Raw genomic sequence first — 20,600 nt, 5'->3', positions numbered from 1 at the left:
AAGCTGCCACTCACGGCGAGGAATGTTGTAAGCTAAGAAATCTTTAGGTTTCCGACCCAGAATGGTAGCCGTGGGCGATTAACCACGAGAGTCTCTCGGAGCCAAATGCATCCGGCCGAGCCCAGCGGTGGCCGTTGCTGGGTGTTCTCGGTTTCCGTTATCAATCAAACTTATCTCCGGGGTTGGTCCGCACTCCCGAAGCCGGTAATCGCCAAACCCGGTGTGTCTTAACGCATTAGTGGCAATTTGGCTGTGACGTGACCCGCTTTTGTTAGCAAGCTTGGGCCAATTTCGTCGAGAAATCGCCCCTGCCGGCGTCATGATCAATCGTCCCGCATCTTCGAGTGACTTTTTGGCACCTCCGCATTAAGATCCCAACACTCGTACCCAAACCCGACGTCGGCACCCCGAACCTTACTCAATCTTCCTCCGGATCACCAGCACGAACGACTACACCCAAAATGCTCTCGAGAACGCTCCGCGCAGTATCTCGCCGCGCTCTGACGACCTCGGTCCGTCCCATCGCCGCCCCGGTCTCCCGCCAGCTCGCCCCGATTGTCGCCCAGCCGCAACGGCGTAACTACCACGAGAAGGTTCTCGACCGTACGTTTCGCGAAGCCAATACGGACTCCTCAGGCTCTCCAGAGAATGGTATATGGCTAATGCATCAGTCTAACAGACTACTCCCGTCCTCGCAACGTCGGTACATTGGACAAGTCGGATGTTTCGGTAGGCGAGGGATTAGTGGGCGCGCCAGCCGTATGTCTACCCCTTTCGACCCATAGTACCACTGGTTACTAACCAAGCGGTTCCAACAGTGCGGTGATGTGATGCGGCTTCATATCAAGGTTGACCCCGATACCCAAGTCATCAGCGATGTGCGCTTCAAGACGTTTGGATGCGGTTCCGCGATGTGAGATTTGCCATTACTCAAATATTCATTTGGAACAATTACTGACTCTTTCTGCAGCGCCTCGTCGAGCTACCTGACGGAGCTGGTCCGTGGCATGACACTGGAGCAGGCCGCGAGAATCAAGAATACCGAGATTGCCAAGGAGCTTGTATGTTCGCCCCTAAACACGGTTCGATAATGCAGTATTGCTAACGGCGTACTAGTGCCTGCCACCAGTCAAACTTCACTGCAGCATGCTCGCCGAGGACGCCATCAAGTCTGCGATCAACAACTACTACAAGAAGAACCCCAGCGTCAAGACAACCAACCTTGCTGGGACCGCTGCCAAATTGGAGACGGCGGCGGCGGCGTAAGCTGAAGGATGAGAAATTCTAAAAGTAAAAAAAAAAAAAAAAAAAAAAAAATTGAAAAGAAGAAACGAACTAAAGAGACAAAATGATCATGGGGTGGCTGTATCGGCTTGCTATAAGATGCCGTGCCTCCAGTGTGGTTAGCACACGCGTGATCTTTCTTAGTTCCGGATTTGAACTTTGGGTTTTGGGCGACAAGCTGGGCCAAACCGTAGCGGATTTTGGTGGCGTCAGGATTTTATGACACTTCAAGTTGCAGTATCTCCACTTGCCTGCAGGCCGACTTTGCCCTGGTTCCGGGTTCGCCTAGCGATGTACAACACAAGCAAATAAAGACTTCGAAATAATTTGCTGTGTCCGGTACTTGGTGGGAAAGTGAGTGACCTGTTACGGTTACATACAAACTACCTAATTAACTCTGGGACCTCCCTTCACTCCCCTCCCAAGGCCAATCTAGGCCAAGTATTCGGAAAACAAATACAGATGAGTAGCTCTTCCAGAGAAACACGATACAGGATACGTAATTTACTGTGGTTGAGCAAAGTATAAGCCGTTGCCGCTCAAATCAGTTCAGCATCTTGAACCCGTGTATGATCTTCTGTCTACTCGGGCGGAGAGGCAGCATTTTACCTCACCGATGTTGAACAAGGTCTCATGTACCACATCTCTGACAGTGCAGGAAGGGTCGGGGTAGGCACATGGGTCCAGCGTCCGCTCTAATTCGATCCCAACGAGGCGTATCGACCGGACAGGCTTAGGTAGCGCATGCCCACCGTAAACAAGGCCCTGGTCGACGGGAACACAAAGCTCGGTTCCTATCGAATACAAAGAGCAAACACAAATTCAAGGCGTACTTGACTTGGCGGCATATGATGGCAACAGTACTCCAGATAATATAAGCAAGCACGTCATTGACCGATACCCACAACGTTGGCATGGACGGTACATGAAAGGCCCGGGATACCCTCCTTATGGACAAGTTATGGACAGGTGTGTGGCGCAAGTGAAGCACTTTGCGGGTAGCCCCAAATTGGACCGTGGGTGAGGGCGAACGGAACCCCTTCGAGAAGCTGAGGTCACCTAAGAAAGTGTTAAAGGGTCGCTGGATGTTGGGTAGCGGACTGACCGGTGTGACAGCGCCATGTTGGCCCTCGTAGGAAAAAGAGACGGGAGGCGCCTCATCTGGTGTGGCGATAATGCCACCGCAGGAACCACATGTGGCACACGCGTGGGGGCTCTTGACCGGTCACGGATAGTTTCAGTCTTCTTCTATTTGTGCACCACGTCTTCAGTGAGATAATATGAGATTCGGTAAAGGTCTCTTCGCCAAATGCCGATAATGCACTTAAGGCGCCATAGAAAACGAGCCCGCGAAGCTAGGTACTTTGCCTTTTTGTCACCAACTCTTGTGAGACTTGCTGTCACACGCGCTTACCAGACCGGTACGGAACTTTCATATGACAATAGCATCTCATCCTCGGCTCATAATAGAACACCTCTTTGTCTATTACTCCCCGAGGACGGACGTGTGTAAGTTTAGCGCTCGGCTCGTCGTTTTAGAGGATGCCCAGGCATCTGACTGCTTGATCTCCCTTTCGTGTAATTAGTTGTGTCCATTGTTGCGCATTCTCGCCTTTTCGGTGACGACAGCGGTTTGTTTTTCTTTCTGATTTCTGTTCAGCCGTTTTAGACCATATGATAAACTATGGCCTACAAGGTTATGACAAAATCCGGTAACGTAACATACCAGAGAAGCTCATGGTATTTTGGGTTACTATCTACCTTTGTTAGGTCACTCACATGATTGGGGGTTTGGGGCGGCTGGGTTCAGGTGGCAAACCCGCCTGGATGGGCAAGACATTTTAGTGATTACACGGACGTTGGAATTCTGAACCGCCCAAAGCGGCGGCTGGCACGTCCCAGCCAGCCGGGAGCCCCGTAACCAGTACCGAGCTCCCGGTCCTCCTTTGTGGTTTGCAGGAGGAACAGGCCGCGCTTTGTTACACAAAACCCGGCATTCAGAGTCCGAGGATGCACTGTACAATGGCTCTGGCCTTGTAAGGAGAGGTAATCATTGTGTTCAGTTGTTCAGTCCGGTGGTTCGGTGGCTCGCTTGCTCTTTGTCGCTTATCTGTTTGCCGGTTCACTCAATCAACAACCAAGGGGTGGTAATGGACGAAAGGGGAGAAGGAGTTCACCATAAGACTTCTTTTATTATGCCGTCTTTTGGTTCAACGAGGCCGGTATTCCTTCGAGACAAGATGGGATGTTAGCCAACGGCATAAGTATAATTAGGTTCGGTTTTGGTGTTCCACTGCTCGTACAGCCGCCGCTTTTCTATACTTCATCATTCTGACATTCCTATATCGTTTTATGCCAACACGACCGCGATGTCGTCCATTTCCTGGGGTCTTATTCAACAGGCGGAGCTCGTCAGCCGATCTCGCTCGAACAACTCATCCAAGCCTGCCCACATCTTTTCGATCCATCTTGTTTTCAAAGTTCCTCTCGTACATGGCTCGGCAACAAGCTATGAGCATCTTAACATCCACGCGGAGCTTATCTATGGTCTCAAGCCAGTTCCTGAACTCGAAAATAGCAACGGTACAGATGCGGTGCTCAAAACACTCCGCGGGAAGTACAAAGATGGGTCGATTGTTGCCTATCTTTGCGGCGGGCCGGGAGACGGCAACCCACCGTTCACTATCAAAGAGTTGAATAATTACTTTCTCGAGAAGGGCCGGTCAATATTATATGTCGACTACCGGGGTACTGGTCTTAGTAGCCCTGTCACAGCGGCAGTCATGAGGACCAAGGGAAATGCTAAGCAAAGAGCCGAGTACTTGACACACTTCCGCCAAGATTCTATCGTTGCAGATCTCGAGGCTATTCGGAAATGCCTTGGTGGACCGACATTCTCCCTTCTTGGTCAGTCGTATGGAGGATGGGTTGCTATGACCTACTTGTCGTTCTTGCCGGGCAGCTTGAAGGAAGTGTGGTTGACCGGAGGGATGCCACCCATTGGAAAGACGCCAGACGACACGTACAAGGCACTTTACAAAGGCCTGATAGACATCAACAAGGAGTACTACAAGGAGCATGAGAAAGACAAGGCGGCAGTTTCTCGGATTGTTCAATGGCTTCATGAGAGACATGAAAACGGGGTCAGTATCCGAAACGGAGCTAGGTTGACGTGGAGAGGGTTTTTAACCCTAGGCCGACGCTTAGGGGCCGAGGGCGGGTTTAAAGCTGTGCATGGGATTGTTCAACAATTTGACAAAGCCGCCAAGTCCCAAGAGTCTAAGGATCTCTCGGATGCAGTGAGAGCATTTGACGAGATAAATGGCACAGGATTTAGGCTTCCCCAGCGGCCGTTGTATGGAGTGATGCACGAGGCCATATATTGCTCTGGGCCTAACATCGTGTCCAACTGGGCGGCACAACGGATCGGAGGTTCTTACGACCCACACCTTTCTTGGCTGCGCAACGGCTCAACGGATCTTTGCTTATCTAACGGCGGCCCAACGCCCTACTTTACGTCGGAGATGATCCATAGCTTCATGTTGGAAGATGCGGGCCCCGAGCTGGAACCGTTCCTCGAACCTGCGAACATCCTCGCCAAAAAATACAACTGGCCAGCCCTTTATGACACGGCGGCCCTGCGGAATAATACAGTGCCCGTCCGCGCGTTGATGTTCCCAAAAGACTTATTCGTCGAGTACGAGCTGTCCCTCGCTGCGGCCAATGATGTGAGGTGCTGTAAGGCTGTTCCGTCGCCAAAGGAATGGCTTCATGCTTCTATCAAAACGAATACTGAGGAGGTCTGCAAAAAGTTCATCGGCGGTGAGTTGAAATTAAATAAGGCACGTGGTAAGCAGGCGGCGTTTTGGAGTTTTGAAGAGGATTGGGATTATGGATCGGATTGTTGTAGGACTTCGTGATTTGGATTCTGAATTATTTGGCTTTCGAGGTTGTGGAGTTCGGGTGCGGGAGGATCGGTGATCAATGATAGATAGATCATATGATATTGCCTTAGGCATAAAGAGGATATTAAATTTTGATTTGGCCGAGTAGTCATCAATATTTCTCCGCCTGGAAAACAGGATTGGGATGTTCATGAGCGGATGTTACAGTCGCCGGCTTTTTGCATTTCCGTTTTCGTCACTTACACAGCTGCGCACAGTGCGTAATACCCTTAACCCCGCATTCTGCAAGCATTAACTCGGTAATTACCTTGCCTGATGCTACGGTAACTAGGAGGCGCGGGAGGGTAGCAAGGAAACTCGCGAACGAAGTTGATGTTGGGCGAATTAATCGTAAATGCAGTACCAAATAGCCTACTACTAGATTAGAAAGGGCCAGGCATTTCGGTTTCAATGTATGTACAGTAAGTACATGTAGGTATGTACAGTACCAAGTATATACATACCTTCCCGAGATTCATTGAGATCGAGCTGATGGTGCGAATACAGTGTGTATATTGCTCAAAGTACTGTACGTACTTTCGGCTTTTCACCACATGTCCATCGGTTAGGTGCAACGACGGGGTAGGATAATGAGTGGCGTTCAAAGGATTCCTGGGCGAGAGGAGCTTACCTAGAGATTCTCAGTAAATCAGAGGAATGTTTGAGGGCAGCCGGTGTTAACCGGTGACGCTGGAAGCGAAGCAGTGTGCGCGACAAATATCGGGCACGTGGGGCAGCAGGGCGAGCTTCTCTTGGGTCCAATTTTTTTTCCTTTGTATGATTCACAGCAGCCAGCCCCAACAACCCAAACTTGTTTACTCCCCTCCTGCACCAACAAACGACTCACACGACTAACATCGCCATGGCTTCCAACTCTGCCCCAACGCTCCTTTGGGGCGGCCGCTTCTCTGGTAAGTCAATGGGCTGAGGAAGTTTCGGTTTCCCGAACTCTATTCTTGTTTTCTGATCGTTGAAGCTAACGTTTCCCGCACGAAATAGGCGCAATTGACGACCTCATGTTCCAGTTCAACGAGTCGCTCTCGTTCGACAAGGTGCTCTACAAGGCCGACCTCCACGGCTCGATTACCTGGGCCAAGGCCCTGCGGAAGCTCAACGTTCTGTCTGACGAGGAATTGGAGCAAATCATCACAGGGCTGCAGCAGGTCGAGAAGGAGTGGGAGGAGGGGAAGTTCGTCATCGACACCAAATCGGACGAGGACATCCACACTGCCAATGAGCGGAGGCTAGGCGAGCTAATTGGCGATGCCGCGGGGAAGCTGCACACCGGCCGCTCGCGTAACGAGCAGGTTGGTGTCGACATGCGCCTGTGGGCGGGCGAGCAGCTCACCGATATCGCTAGCGCGCTCAAGAGCCTGCTCGCGGTCAGCGCCACCCGGGCCAAGGAGGCGCTGCCCATTCTGATGCCCGGATACACACATCTTCAGCGTGCCCAGCCCGTTCGTTTCTCGCACTGGCTGCTGTCGCATGCCACCTTCCTCAAGGGCGACCTACAGCGCTTGGAAGGCGTTCAGGAGCGGGTCTCTTCGTGCCCCCTGGGCGTGGGGGCCTTGGCGGGCAACCCCTTTGGCATTGACCGCGACTTTATGGCCAAGGATCTTGGCTTCCACTCAGTTCACCCGAACAGCTTGTGTGCTGTGGCGGACCGGGATTTTGTTGTTGAGATTCTGCAATGGGCTAGCCTGTTGATGGCACATCTGAGCCGGTTGGCTGAGGATCTTATCTTGTTCTCAACGGCCGAGTTTGGTTTCGTTCAGGTTGCCGATGCGTACAGCACTGGGAGCAGTTTGATGCCTCAGAAGAAGAACCCTGACAGCCTGGAGCTCATCAGGGGCAAGGCGGGTCGGGTGATGGGCCAGGTGCGTTCCATCCCTCTAATAGCTTTCTCACCGTGCGACTACGGGGAATGCATACTGACAAGAATAGGCTTCCGGCTTCCTGGCTTCGCTCAAGGGCCTACCCACCTCCTACAACAAGGACCTACAGGAGTCCGTTGAGCCCATGATCGATTGCATCAAGACGGTTTCCAACTGTGTGCGCATCACCCAGGGCGTGCTGGACACGCTCACAATCCACGGTGATAAGATGAAAGCGGCGCTGACGGATGACATGTTGGCGACCGACATCGCCGACTACCTTGTTCGCAAGGGCGTGCCATTCCGCAAGACGCACCACATCGCGGGCGAAATTGTGCGTAAGGCGGAAGAGTCCAAGGTGTCCATCTCGGCGCTCCCGCTGGCGGATCTCAAGACCATTTCCCCCCTGTTTGAGGACGACATTTCGCAGGTGTTCGACTTTGAAAGGAGCGTTGAGCAGCGGTCTTCGTCTGGCGGCACCAGTAGCAGCTCTGTGCTCGCGCAGATCGCCGCTATTGAAGAGTACGTGAAGAACTAGGTCTACTTGCTGCTGCAAACATGCACGGTACGAGAGAGAGGTTAGTATATGACACTAAGTAGACTACAGCATAAAAATGGCGAATAGGTAGCACTGTCCCAGCTTGTGAGTGACGGCGATGAAGTTGTTGATGGGACATGAATAAGAATAAAGAATTACATAATGGACCACATATCACGGTCTGGGCGCAAGACGGTTTGCAATGGCACGAAGCCGCAAGCTGCAGGTTCCGTCACAGGAAGCCGTGCACGTTTGGCGGTGAGCCCCTGGGAGCCAACCGAAAGCGTGGTTGGGAAGCCAGCTGCCGATTGGTGACATCATCCGATGTCGTGGAGTTCTCACGTCGCGCGGCGGTCGGATGTCGGACGAAAAGCCGGCGATTGCCGCTCGTTTGGGGCAGTTTGTTCAACCACACCAAAAGTTTTTTGTTCGCCGTTTTCGGGTCCCTGTTTCATCCGTATCAAGCTTTGGACCAACCACGCCCCACATTCATCTTTCAATGATCGATCATCGGCCACCCATCACAGTGACCGCCAGTGAGCCAGTGACCGCGGAGCCACAATCCCAACATAGGCACCATGTCCGACGTTAGGGGAACATCACGGGACCGCCGCGATGTGGACGCTGAGGTGCAGGCACAGGCCCAGGTGGTCGCCGAGCACCTTCCGACGGGGTATACGGCCGAGTTCCACAGCGATGATGGCGCCACGCCGGGGTCGGCAACAACAGCATCCGCGACGACCCCGGTGACCGAAGGGCAGGAAACTCCGGAGTCTTCGTTGAAACTGCAGGGCGGCGATATCCACCGGGATCTGTTCAAGCTCCCCGCGGCGACGCGTTCGCAGATGCACCGGCGCGCCGCGACATTCCATAACCCACGGGAGTTTCACCAGGACGAGGACGCACCCGGGCTGACAGTTGGGGACCAACTTGCTCCGGGCGGGTTTCGCAGGGCGTTTTTGCACCAAAGGCACGGGAATGACTTTGTGGCGGCTCGACTGCCCATTACGCGCAACTTTGTCGAGTTTTTGGATCTGTACGGCAGTTTCGCCGGTGAAGATCTTGTCGACACGGATGAGGAGGCCATTACGGAGGAGGAAGAGGCGGGGGAAGGGGAAGACGAAGAAGCCGGGGCGGGTGAACGGCGGCCGCTCCTTCGACCCAGGGCGAGCTCTCGAGCGCCACGGAACGCGGACGCGGGCACGGTCAAGACGTTCTTCACGCTACTTAAGGCGTTTGTGGGGACGGGAATCATGTTTCTGCCCAAGGCGTTCAACAATGGCGGGATTCTCTTCTCCAGCATCGCCATGATCTACGTGTCGGCCATCACCATGGTGGCCTTCCACCTACTGTTGCAGTGCAAACTGCACTACGGCGGTGGTTATGGTGAGATCGGTAACGCCATTGCCGGCCCTCGGATGCGCGCGTTGGTACTGTTTTCCATCGCGCTGTCCCAGATCGGCTTCGTCTGCGCTGGCATTGTGTTCGTTGCCGAAAATCTCATGACCTTCTTTCACGCCGTCACCGGCGGCCACAGCCCCTTCACCTCGGCCGGGCTCATCGCGATGCAGGTCGTCGTCCTGGTTCCATTGGCTTGGATCCGCAACATCTCTAAGCTCGGGCCGATCGCTTTGTTAGCCGACGCTTGCATCCTCATTGGCGTCGGGTACATCTACTGGTACACTACGTCCTCACTAACCACAGTCGGCCCGGATCCCACCGTCGTGCTCTTCAATCCCGCCCACTACACCATGACGATTGGCGCCGCCATCTTCACTTTCGAAGGCATCGGCTTGATCTTACCCATCCAGTCATCCATGGCGCAGCCGGAACACTTTGAGCCGCTCCTTGGTGTGGTCATGCTGCTGATCACCGTCGTCTTCACCTCAGTCGGCGCGGTATGCTATGCCACGTTTGGCGAACACACCCAAATCGAGATCATCAACAACTTCCCCCAAGACAGCGCGCTGGTGAATACCGTACAGGTGCTGTACGCCATCGCCGTGCTCGCCGGCACGCCCGTGCAACTGTTCCCAGCGCTGCGTATCGTCGAGGGCAAGATCTTTGGTCACATGCGCTCGGGCAAGGGGAGTTTGCGGACGAAATGGACCAAGAATGCGTTTCGGTTCGGGGTCGTCGTCTTTTGTGGGCTGGTGTCGGTGGCCGGCACGGGGAATCTGGATCGGTTTGTCGCGTTGATTGGGAGTGTGGCGTGTGTGCCGTTGGTGTATGTGTACCCAGCGTATCTGCACTGGAAAGGCGTGGCAACGAAGAGGTGGGTGAAGTGGGGGGATATCGCGCTGATGGTACTAGGGATGGTGGGTATGGTGTATACGTCGACCGTGACGATTGTGAACAGCTTTTTGTGAACACTGAGCATGTATGGAGTTTTGGACAAGGGGTAAAACCATTGGATTGAATTGCAACTCGGTCTGGATTTATTTAGAATTTCAACTAATTGCCTGTTATATGATTGACCGTAATTATCATATCAAGCAGTAACCGGAGATTATTCTCGCCCCTAATTATCTTCTAGAACTGATCATGACTCTACTGTAAGACAAGTGAACATTGTGATTCATAGGAACCCTGCGGCAAAGTTTTCCCCACACCAACTCTGAATTCACGGTCTCGTCTCAAACGCAAGCGGGGCCTCGGCTTAAGCTTCTCAACTCCATCCCACTCCGACCTCAACCGCTTCTTTCCAACCATCCCTCGAGCCGACAGATATTTACCAGACACTCTGTCACCAGTACCACCATAACTGCCCCACTAGCTCATAATTATGATGGTCAGCTCTCAATGGCGGCCCATGACCGAGGCCGACATTCCCGGTGTGATGCGCGTCGCTGACGAGATCCATCGTGACCTGCCGGAAGACGAATGCGTCTTTCGCGAGCGCCTACACCTATTTCCGCAGGGTTGCATGGTCCTTGCTTCTTCCGAGCCAGGCCGGGCAGAGGCGGAACAAATAATAGGCGGCTACGTGATATCCTTTCCGATCCGCCGGGGCAAACCGCCGGCGCTAAACGAGATGCTGGGCGGTGGCTGGATTACGGACGACGCGGATCAGTATTATCTACATGACCTTGCGATTCAACCCAGTTTTCGGGGTCGCGGAGCTGCGACAGAGGTGCTAGGGAGGGTATTGGAAGTGGCTAGGCAGTGGACGTCGGTGTGTTTGATATCGGTATATGGCACTGTGCCGTTCTGGCAGAGGTTTGGGTTTGTGCCGGTTGAGCGGGAAGACGGAGCCATGCAAGAGAAACTGAACGGGTATGGCCCTGGAGCGACGTTTATGGTACTGAACGGGACGAAAGAGGGTGAGCACTCCTGATATTCCGTTGATCCCTTGACCCCAAAACTAGACCCCGCTTATCTATCTACCTTCCACAATTATCCTTGCTGCACACAGTGTTCTCGTGGATGTACTTGATCTTCCCTCCTTCAATCCTCACGAAATTGTTCGTCTGCGTGCCCGGATCTCGAGGGATAGAGGTGTCAAGAAACGGAAAGTTGTGAAAGATATCCACAGCCCCAAGCTGCTCATCAATCGTGTACACACGGTAGGTGATGTTAAAAGGCGGAGGAAAGTTGAGCAAGCAGTTGCCCCCCGATATGTACGAGCCGCCCTCCAACCGGGCACAGTCGCTAGCGAAGGGGGGCTTGACGGCGTCGTCGCCCCAAGCGTCAATGTACGCATCCCCTGCGGCCTGGATCACCTCGCGCGTATCCCGATTGCCTTCGGGGATGGAATCCCACGTTTCTTTGCTGTTGTATTCAAGAGACCCCTTTGCGTTGAACAGCCAGTCTCCCGAGTTACAAACGTTGGACCGAATCTCAGCAATTTTGTTGTCCGTGTTCAGAGCGAGTCGTGTCCCGATTACATAGGCTAGGTCTGTCGTGGCGACAATCTCGGTGTAGGAAGCGCACTGGGTGGTGTCGTAGATGCTGCGGTTGAAGTCGATTTGTATACCGACTGACAGCAGTCCTGCGGCGATATCGGCCGGCGCGTCGTTCTCGATGTAGCTAACGTCGGGTCCCGCAAGGCCAGAGATGCCTGATGGTCCATTACCCGCGGCGAGGGCTGCCACGTAGCTGGCCGTGAGGTCTTGGAGAAGTTCCCTAGTGCATTCTGCTGCGGATAGAGAGAAAATATGCACAGCCGCGCAGAATATAAAAAAGAGCATCGCGTTTAGTCTCTGGTTTGCTGAGTATCTAATGCGCTGGACAGCCGGAAATGAGAGATGGCTCCGAAGAAAGTCCCGGGAGGGCGACCTAATATGTTAGCTCCCACCATCTAGGTCAACATTTGAGCGAGGGGCGTCGGACATTATTCTGCTAAAAGTGAGGGGTCCTATTAATTTATCGGCGTGACCGGGCTTCGGTAGTTAAACAGACATGAGCCTAGCCTCGAGGAACTTTAGCCGTCTCAGGAGGAATATCAGTTGCCGGCCGACGGATTCTTGCTACTCCTGGATAACTACTTCCAGTGCAGATAGGTAGCCAGTCAAGGAGTGGAATTCGACCTCAAACGGCAATATAGTATTCCAAAAGAAGCTTCAGGGGGTAATTAGTGTTCATACTATTCTCCTACTAGATACGGCGATCGATGGTAACGTCCCCCCCAACCCCCCCCCATGGCTTACACGAGTTCCCTTCGACGGTAGTGTGGCACCAGAAATATCGGCTGGCTAACCAGTCCTTGTCTCGCCTCGAGCGATGGCCCGCTGGTATTGTGCCAGGTATTATTGTCCATTTATGACCTGCTGTTCTGAGCGTCGCCATTGAAGTCCCTTCGCCCTTAACACCAGTAGCATGCCGCATTGGAGAAATAGGGCTGCTCCGAACACCATGAAACATCACCCCGGTCCAACACTCTGAATAAACGCGTCAAGACCGGCTAGACAAGCTGCTGCCATCTCGCAGCGCACAAAATTGCAGGCAGCTTGGGCTGTTGAGGGCCGGTCCGGATGGAGGTCTACAAGCAGCGTGTTGAGCGCCGTGAACACCATCTGGATCGTCAAGCCTATAAGAAATTGCAACAGCAGAGGTACGGCCATAGAAACGCCAGCCCGGAGTGACCAGCCGTAGCCCATGGTGAAGGCAGCGCCCAACGCGACACTAAAAACAACAGTGCGAAGTCGGGCACGTTCGATTTGGAAATTTCCGAGATCTGTGACGTTTTGTCTCATGAGTTCAGCCCCGGTCCCGGTGACGGTTTTCTTGAAATCGAAATCGAGAAGGTTCCCGGTCCCAAAAGCACTGAGAGCAACGGCGATACCGAACGGAAGATAAACTAAACCGGCTACCAGACGGGACACGTGGTAAATGTTGACAAACAAGCTCGATAACGAAGCCTGGAGGCAGCAGTAAACCGTGTAGTTAATGCCGTATGAGACCAACACGATTGCAGTCCCGGGTTTGCGGAGGATTTGTAGGGTCGTAAGCGGGTTTGGGAGATTTCTACGACGCTGTTGGGGTGGAATAGCTGGCTTAGTGTCGCTCGTATCGTATTTTCTGTTAGGAGGCAACGGTATCAAAGCTCGATTAATGTCTCTCGCCGGTATCGTACCATTCCCGACAATGTTCCGTGCCGTCTCAGGAAGAAGGAGAACCATCAATGTCAAGCAGACTCCAGAGCCTATGGCGAGAAACCAAAATATAGAGCGCCAGCTCCAGCGAAGGAGCAACACCCCGCTCAGAACTGGACCAAAGCTCGGAGGCGTGTTGATGCTAGAGGCTCCCTTGGTTAGCATAGTGGACTCTCTCAATTCATGGGTCGGACTCGCATCGACGAACAAGAATGAGATAATTCCCGAGTAACCTCCTCGTTCAGCTGGAGTAAACAGATCCCCGAGAACACCGTACGCAATCGAAAAGGTTCCAGATATCCCGGCGCTTTGCAGCATCCTCAGAACGAAAAGCGCAGAAAAGCTCCCTTGTAATGCAAGCCCGATGTTGGCTGCAAAATAGATAATGAGCGCGGCCAAAAAAACAGGCCGCCGCCCAAACCGATCGGCAGCATCGCCCATTATCGAGGGAAAAATTCCGGACATGATGAGGTAAGAGGTGACGGTTAGGTTAACTTGTTGGACACTGACGCCAAGATCGGATGCCAAAAACGGGATCGCAGAGAAGTAACTGAAGCTGCTGATACTTGAAAACCACCTGCCAAAAGCGGCGAGACCAATGATCATATGCTTGTGCCGTTATGGAAAGGCGGAGTAGGCTTCTGTCGTTTCTTCGGTTTGTGCTAGCCGCATCACCTTCTCCCGGCTTTTATCGTCTCCATTGTCTGCCATCATGCTGCCGCGACAATGTTGGTATGTTGTTTAAACTGATGCTATCCTCGCCCTTGACTGGTTGGATTCAGTAACACGGCCCTCCCGGGCTAGAGTTTTGAGATTTGTGTGACAAATGAGGGGAAAGTGGGTGTAATTACTGCAGGGGGGCACTTGCACTGAGCAAAGCGCGAATGCAACTCCCTCGTGGAAGGGACAGTTACATCCAACACGACCATAGACCATTAGTATTCATGGTAGTGATACAGACGACCTGCAGATGGAGTTCGGGACCCTAACTGAAATCTAGCCGCTTGAACACCGTTTATGGATCTCATGGGAAAATAAAGTAAAGGTTTAACTAGGTAGGTACCTACTCATCCAAGACGAGAAGTTTTATACACCTCGCAGCCTTTCAGTTTTCCTACCTACTCTAACTAGCTTGGATGGTTACCTTGGCAGTCTCAAGCCCGTCAGCAGAAGCCGTGATGGTAATATCACCCGAACTACCCTTCTCTGCCTTGACAACAGCCAACGCTAGGCCACTGAACGCACTCCGTGTCAGAGACGGGAAAGCCGTCATGTCATCAGGCTTGCCGTTGTCTGTCGACACGATCTGGCCAGGGCCCTCAATCGAGAAGGTAATTTCGTTATCGGCATACGGCACGGTATCCCCGTTCTCGTCGACAACAGCCACCGTGATGAAGGACAGGTCATACCCATTCCCCGCAATAGTCGTGCGGTCGGCCGTGGCGTTCAACGCGGTAGCGTCACCAACAGTCTTCTTGGAGTCCACTGCCCACTGCTCGCCTCCCTTGTACACCACCACGCTCACGTTGCCCGGTTGGTACACCACATCATCCCACCGGAACCGGTACTCCCCTTGGTCCCTCTTGATCCGCCCAGCCGACTTTCCATTGACAAACAGCTCGGCTTCATCCCCGGATGAGAACACATGCACGGGTGTCACCTGGCCGACCCGGTCCTGCGACCACGTCCAGTGCGGCAGGATATGGGCCATGGCCAGATCCGACCGCCACCGAGCCTGATACAGATAAAACCGGTCCTTCTTGAACCCGGCCAGGTCAATGATCCCGAAATACGAGCTCCGCGCAGCGTCATACGGCGTCGGTTCGCCCAGGTAGTCCCAGCCGGTCCACACAAACTCGCCCGCGACAAAGTCGTTGCTGTCCTGCGCCGCGAAGACTTTATCCGGGGACGAACCCCAGGAGGTGGCATACAGCTCGTAGGCACTGACCTGCTGGGCGGACGAATCGCCGCCGGAGCCGTCGCCGACCGTGGCGCTGTTGGAGGAGGTCACGGGGAAGAGGTAGGTGCCGCGGGTGCTGAGGGCGGACGAGCTCTCGGTGCTCCAGACGACCTTTTGGGGGAATTTGCTGTGGAAGGCGCCGAAGGAGCCGTAGGGGGACCCGCCTTGGCCTTCGCCCTGGTAGTTGAGGCCGATGATGTCGACGACGCTCGCCAGCGCGCTGTCGGGCCCCGCTGCGTTCATGGCTACCGTCGTGAGACGGGTTGGTTCTTCGTCGTGGATGATGTCGTGGAGCACTTTGGCGGTCTCGCCGGCTTCGGAGGATGTCTGCTCGGCGATCTCGTTGCCGAAACTCCACGCGATGATGGACGGGTGGTTGCGGTCACGGCGGAGGAATGCGCGGAGATCGGGCTCGCGCCAGTCAGGGAAGATGCTGTGGAAGTCGTTTTTGGCTTTCGCTCCGTTCCAGCAGTCGAAGATTTCGTCGAGCACCAGAAACCCGAGCTGGTCGGCCAGGTCCAGAATCTCGGGGGCGGGGGGGTTGTGGGAGGTACGAAGGGCGTTGCTGCCCATCTCTTGGAGCCCCGTCAGTTGGCGTTCGGCGGCCCGGAGGTTGAACGCCGTGCCGAGGGAGCCGTGGTCGCCGTGGTTGCAGGTGCCTTGGATTTTCAGGAACTGTCCGTTGACGGCGATGCCACGGTCTGGGTCATAGGTGATGGTGCGGATCCCAAAGGGCGTTTGGTAAGTATCGACGACCGTCCCATTGACCGAGAGCGTCGTGATCGCGACGTACAGGTTCGGCTTCTGTTCTGGGACTGGGCCCCAAAGCTGGGGTTTCGTTACCGATGCAGTGCCGTTGACGGCCTTCTTCTCACCGGCGGGGACGGAGACGGTAGCCTCCTCAAAGGTGGCTACAACCTCGTCTCCGGGGGTGCCTCCAATGGCATCGATGGTGTGGATTTCCGTGACCACGTCCACCTCCTGGTCAGAGTCGCCATCGTTCTGGACATCCACAACCAGCTCGACGGTCGCCGCGTCCTCGGACACCTCAGGGGTCGTGATGTAGGTTCCAAACTGGCCCACGTGCGTCGGGTTGGTCTTGACAAGCCACACATTGCGGTAGATACCCGCCCCGGGGTACCATCGGGAGTTGTCCAGGACATTGTCCAGCCGGATCGCAAGAATGTTGTCATCGCCAACCTTCAAGCGGGATGTCAGGTCCAGGCGGAACGAGGCATACCCATACGGCCAGCCGCCCACGAGCTCGCCGTTGAGCCACACGGCCGAGTAGGACATGGCGCCGTCAATGTCCAAGAAGATGGACTTCCCCTCATCTCCAGCGTCCAGAGACACCTTTCTGCGGTACCACCCCACGCCGTTTGTCGGAAGACGGCCCATGCCACCGCTGACGCCAGGCGCGTTGAACGGCCCCTTGATGGCCCAGTCGTGGGGGACATCCACATCTTCCCACTCGCTGTCGTCGAATGTGGCTTGGACGTATTGTACATCGCTTCCCGGCGCGCTGTCAGAAGGCGTGTCGTGTTTGGAGCCCTTGATAAAGTCGTTTCCGGAGGGCAGGATCCAGTCTTTCAACGTGTCGTAGGAAAGGGAGTCAGGGTTGGAAGTGAAGCGCGAGAATTTCCACCCTTCGTTGAGGCTAACGCGTTGGCGCCCTGCGTCATCGGCGGCCTGAACGGCCGTGACTGCCAGTGCAAATAAGGAGAAGAAACGCATCGTGGCCGGCGCACGATAAAATCGTGGTGTTGCGCGTAAACAGTCACGGATGGGTAATTAGTTAATACACGAATCCAACTACATGCCGCTTTCTGCGGGAACGGCAACCACAAACTTTATAATACATTGTCTCTGTCAATCTAGCCATCGTGCCGTTGTGTCTCGCTTCCATTGTTGCGCGCTCTGCTTGCAGACTCCATCCGTAATACCTTCCAAAAAGGGGTCGGATTTCCCTCCAGTTCAGGGGTTGTTCGGTGGTTGAAAGGTTTAAACACAACATTTCCGTCCAACCCCGCACCCCATCTTGCCCATGATCTCATAACCCCGGGAGCCGGTTCCGGTCTTTTTCGATTTCTCCATCTATCCCCGCAGGAGAATGGCAACCGCCGTTCGTGGGATATTTCCGAGCGTTACATTTAGCCACCGCCGACCCTTACAACCCTAGCGTGAGATGCTCGCTTCCGTCCATCAGTAACAATTCATTGAGCATTTACCGGCTTTTGATCTGCTTTTCTCTCTCGAAATCACAGGCGGAGACCCGCCCAATTGGTGCGGATAACTTGGCAATTTAACGCCAGAGTTCGACTTCGGCCCGCCGCAGAAACACGGTCCGGCCGGGCCACCCGAGATCCGAGAAAGCACATGAAAGTCGATGCGCACGAGTCGCAACTCACTATATCTGTTCGTGATATTTCGCCTTCGAGTCAACACCGGGAAATGCGCGCCGGAGAGAGTGTGGCATTCTGACTAGCGGCCTGCAGAGCGCACACCTAAATCGCATGCCCATCGCTAATCCTCCTCTCTTCCGCCCACGTCCTGACCTTGTCAAAGTCTTTGCAGAGATGTGTTGCTCCCGTTCCATCTGTATCTGGGATTTTGGCCTTCAAATTCTGGCCCTCCAGCGCCGTGTCGGCACAGCAAACGATTGACTGCCGAAGGTACCGGAAACAGTGGTCAACGTGGCGTCGCATCTTTTTTCGGGACATGGTTTTGCCGTCGCTGGCGATGTCGTCGTCGTTCCGGCCGCGGAGTTGGCCTGAAGTGGCTTGCTGCTCGAGTTCGTCGTTGACTTGGTTCCACATCTTCATGACACTGTGCTACGTGCGTTGCTAAAGTAAGAAAACGCCAATGCTGGGTATTGGGCAGAATAGAACTCACCAGACAATGGAGCTGGTGGAAGACCGCGATCGAGTAGTATTCTCCCGCCTCGCCGACCATAGGCGGCGGGAGGACATGGCTATCGTCGTGAGGAACGCTCATGAAGCCGTTCCCAACTGTCTGTTGTCAGCTTCTACTCTTCAAGTCGTGTCCTATCGCATAACGTACCCGGCATGAAAGACGCCCAATACTCGTATGTGGCATTCGCCGACTCAGCCGTCTTGTGATCCGGCGTCGACCGTGGATCATCGTCAAAAAGGACGGGCACGACCGGAACTAAACATCTACTGTTAGCAACATAACGTACATAGCAAGTACAATTAGAAGTACGAATAAACCCTAGGACACCCACATTCCGGGACCAACCCATTAATCTCTCCCATCAGCCCCACGCCCGGTAACGCCCGCCAATACATGACCCAGCCGGTTATCCCGATCAGTCCGATAAGCAGGCCAAGAACCGCGTGGAGCGTATCCCACCACCATGTCTTACACCTCCCGCCAAGATGCCACCGGTGCTTAGCTCCTAGCTTTGCTTCCCTCGAGTCATCGGAGAACGTTGGGCTTGGCAACAACCCAGCAGCTTCCTGGTCATGTTCGTATTTGGGGTTGGGAATTGTGGAGGAGGAGAGGTCGACGCTGGAACGGGCAGACGAGGAGTTCATGAGGGGCAGGAACTTGCAGTGTAAGATCCGAAGTAAATTATTCTCGAGTTATCAAAAAGGAAAAAGGGAATTAGCGTCTTCAACGTGATGAAAGAGCGACATCGCTTGTTATTCTAGTCCTTGTTATGAAAAAAGAATGAGTCGAGCTAGTGTAGGGAAACAAATCCTTGAAAATCTTGGCCAAGGGAGGAGAATGATGTTTCCAGTTGTCCTCCTTGTCTATGCAATGGCGCAAAAAATCTGGCATTGGGCGGTGATCAAGAGGGGAGGTCTAGCCTCTTTCGTAACCAAATAGGAACTGTGAGTGGCGTTGGCGGTCTGAGGAAACTTGAACCATCGATGTTTGCTCTCGGTAATTACATCATCCAAAACGCCCCTACTCCTCGGGAGTAAATTGAAGCAAAACAACAACTTCAAATCCTAACTGTAACTGTTGGTCTCCAGCTAAATTCTGTAAGACGAGTTTACTAGCTCCTGCAATCTTCAGCGTCCTGTGCGTACCCAAACTTAAGGGAAAAGGCTGCAGCTCGTAGTTGACACGAACCCCGCCACAATATTTAACTGCACGCGACCCAAGAGCCAGGGCTTATAAAGTATGGAAGCTCAGATAATCATCTTTTCTTTTATCATAATTGTTCTCGAAGTCAGGCCCGGGTACAGTCTCTTTTCTCCCAGGACAGCCGTGGATAACTTGATAAGAAACGAGATTCAATATCCCACCAAGAACACCAATGTCCCTGATAGCAGGCCCCGGCGATGGGGATATGGCTGCGAGCTTCGCCATTAAAGTTGCCATTAGTGCATGGTAGCCTTATCAATGGTGGCGTTCACGACTGTTTTGCCGCTTTCCTGTCGTTATTGAGGGTGGGGGTTGTCGATACGGCTTAGTGTGCTTTTTGGAAATAGTTACATGGGATAGTGAGTTACTGGGCGAGTTTGAACTTACGAAGAACGAATACTCTCCCTGCAAAGTCACCTTACATACCTAACTTGTTACTTCCCATGCCTCCGTAACGTTACGGCATTGGGCTTTCCTGGCGAGAGCCTTGGTCACAACCCTAACTCTCCAACACCCTTCCCGCTCGTTTTCGCAGCCAAGAGCCGACATTGTGACAGGCGCCCTGCTTCCCTTTTCTGAACTGGACAGCAAACAAAGTGATCCCACACAAACCGAAGGCGACCAGGATGGTCGCATCCAATGCAAGACATTCGACAAGGCCCACCTGCCTTGATACGAGATACGGAGACTTTTGCGCCACCAAGGAGCACTGTGTTTGTGTTTGGTTTGCTCTGGTTTTGCCAGACGCGACTTGCCTCTAGACGGCCTGGGTTTGTGCCCGGAGCACGTCGGAAGCACAAGGCTGCATTGCATACGTTACCGGCCTTGAAGGAGCCCCACTTCATCGATGTGATGGAAGAAGCCTCAAGGCTCAGGGGCAGAGTGCCTTTCGCGGCTGGGATGCCCCACAAGAACCACAGCGTGAGCGCATGGAGCGGGCGGCTTGTTCCCCTGCGTCCTGCAGCCCAGTGACTGAAGAAAGTTTGCCGGACATGCTCCTCTCATCTCGCCTCCGTGATATCTACAGCTGCGAAGGCTTTGTGCCTCCGCTGGATTTGCTTCGTTGACGGATTGATCTCATCCTCCGAAAACCTGATGAGAACCGCGAGGAACCACCAATAAAGCTTCGCGCAACCCTAACCCTATATTGTGCTCTTGTCGTCCAATTTAACTTGGACCCCAGGCGAGAAACGTGGGGCAGTCTTACAGCGATCCACAAAGTCTGTGGCCCTCTCTGCGCAACGGTAGGCCCGAGACATTGGCTCCCACCTCAACGCTTTCGGGGGGTTC

The 20,600-nt window shown here is 53.9% G+C and overlaps 9 protein-coding genes across 9 annotated transcripts; 5 read left to right on the top strand and 4 right to left on the bottom strand.

Annotated features, from left to right (window-relative positions):
- Positions 1–461: 461 nt before the first annotated feature.
- On the top strand, positions 462–1,266 carry C8A04DRAFT_29680 (iron sulfur cluster assembly protein 1; the record flags this gene model as incomplete). The annotated part of the gene is made up of 5 exons (XM_062781098.1): positions 462–603; positions 680–759; positions 819–913; positions 971–1,061; positions 1,117–1,266. 5 exons carry the CDS (start codon positions 462–464, stop codon positions 1,264–1,266), a joined length of 558 nt encoding a protein of 185 aa, XP_062636095.1.
- A 2,387-nt stretch (positions 1,267–3,653) lies between these two features.
- C8A04DRAFT_38099 (Alpha/Beta hydrolase protein) lies at positions 3,654–5,337 on the top strand (the record flags this gene model as incomplete). Its single annotated transcript, XM_062784110.1, has 3 exons — positions 3,654–3,695; positions 3,729–5,106; positions 5,300–5,337. 3 exons carry the CDS (start codon positions 3,654–3,656, stop codon positions 5,335–5,337), a joined length of 1,458 nt encoding a protein of 485 aa, XP_062636094.1.
- A 753-nt stretch (positions 5,338–6,090) lies between these two features.
- C8A04DRAFT_38098 (L-Aspartase-like protein) lies at positions 6,091–7,640 on the top strand (the record flags this gene model as incomplete). The annotated part of the gene is made up of 3 exons (XM_062784109.1): positions 6,091–6,139; positions 6,228–7,105; positions 7,173–7,640. The coding sequence occupies 3 exons, from the start codon at positions 6,091–6,093 to the stop codon at positions 7,638–7,640; spliced, it is 1,395 nt and encodes a 464-aa protein (XP_062636093.1).
- Positions 7,641–8,218: 578 nt separating this feature from the next.
- C8A04DRAFT_29677 (transmembrane amino acid transporter protein-domain-containing protein) lies at positions 8,219–10,009 on the top strand (the record flags this gene model as incomplete). The annotated part of the gene is made up of 1 exon (XM_062781097.1): positions 8,219–10,009. One exon carries the CDS (start codon positions 8,219–8,221, stop codon positions 10,007–10,009), a length of 1,791 nt encoding a protein of 596 aa, XP_062636092.1.
- Positions 10,010–10,428: 419 nt separating this feature from the next.
- On the top strand, positions 10,429–10,977 carry C8A04DRAFT_13019 (acyl-CoA N-acyltransferase; the record flags this gene model as incomplete). Its single annotated transcript, XM_062777551.1, has 1 exon — positions 10,429–10,977. The coding sequence occupies one exon, from the start codon at positions 10,429–10,431 to the stop codon at positions 10,975–10,977; it is 549 nt and encodes a 182-aa protein (XP_062636091.1).
- Positions 10,978–11,023: 46 nt separating this feature from the next.
- Positions 11,024–11,830, bottom strand: C8A04DRAFT_29675 (uncharacterized protein; the record flags this gene model as incomplete). The annotated part of the gene is made up of 1 exon (XM_062781096.1): positions 11,024–11,830. One exon carries the CDS (start codon positions 11,828–11,830, stop codon positions 11,024–11,026), a length of 807 nt encoding a protein of 268 aa, XP_062636090.1.
- Positions 11,831–12,502: 672 nt separating this feature from the next.
- On the bottom strand, positions 12,503–13,840 carry C8A04DRAFT_38094 (major facilitator superfamily domain-containing protein; the record flags this gene model as incomplete). Its single annotated transcript, XM_062784108.1, has 2 exons — positions 12,503–13,376; positions 13,443–13,840. 2 exons carry the CDS (start codon positions 13,838–13,840, stop codon positions 12,503–12,505), a joined length of 1,272 nt encoding a protein of 423 aa, XP_062636089.1.
- Positions 13,841–14,357: 517 nt separating this feature from the next.
- On the bottom strand, positions 14,358–16,928 carry C8A04DRAFT_38093 (glycoside hydrolase superfamily; the record flags this gene model as incomplete). Its single annotated transcript, XM_062784107.1, has 1 exon — positions 14,358–16,928. One exon carries the CDS (start codon positions 16,926–16,928, stop codon positions 14,358–14,360), a length of 2,571 nt encoding a protein of 856 aa, XP_062636088.1.
- A 770-nt stretch (positions 16,929–17,698) lies between these two features.
- C8A04DRAFT_29672 (uncharacterized protein) lies at positions 17,699–18,751 on the bottom strand (the record flags this gene model as incomplete). The annotated part of the gene is made up of 4 exons (XM_062781095.1): positions 17,699–18,025; positions 18,087–18,202; positions 18,255–18,362; positions 18,439–18,751. The coding sequence occupies 4 exons, from the start codon at positions 18,749–18,751 to the stop codon at positions 17,699–17,701; spliced, it is 864 nt and encodes a 287-aa protein (XP_062636087.1).
- Positions 18,752–20,600: the final 1,849 nt, after the last annotated feature.

Source organism: Dichotomopilus funicola (genome assembly GCF_033296635.1).
Source record: "Dichotomopilus funicola strain CBS 141.50 unplaced genomic scaffold C8A04scaffold_41, whole genome shotgun sequence".
Taxonomy (NCBI): domain Eukaryota; kingdom Fungi; phylum Ascomycota; class Sordariomycetes; order Sordariales; family Chaetomiaceae; genus Dichotomopilus; species Dichotomopilus funicola.
The sequence above is the reverse complement of the archived record's forward strand: the minus strand, read 5'-3'. Positions and strand labels throughout refer to the sequence as shown.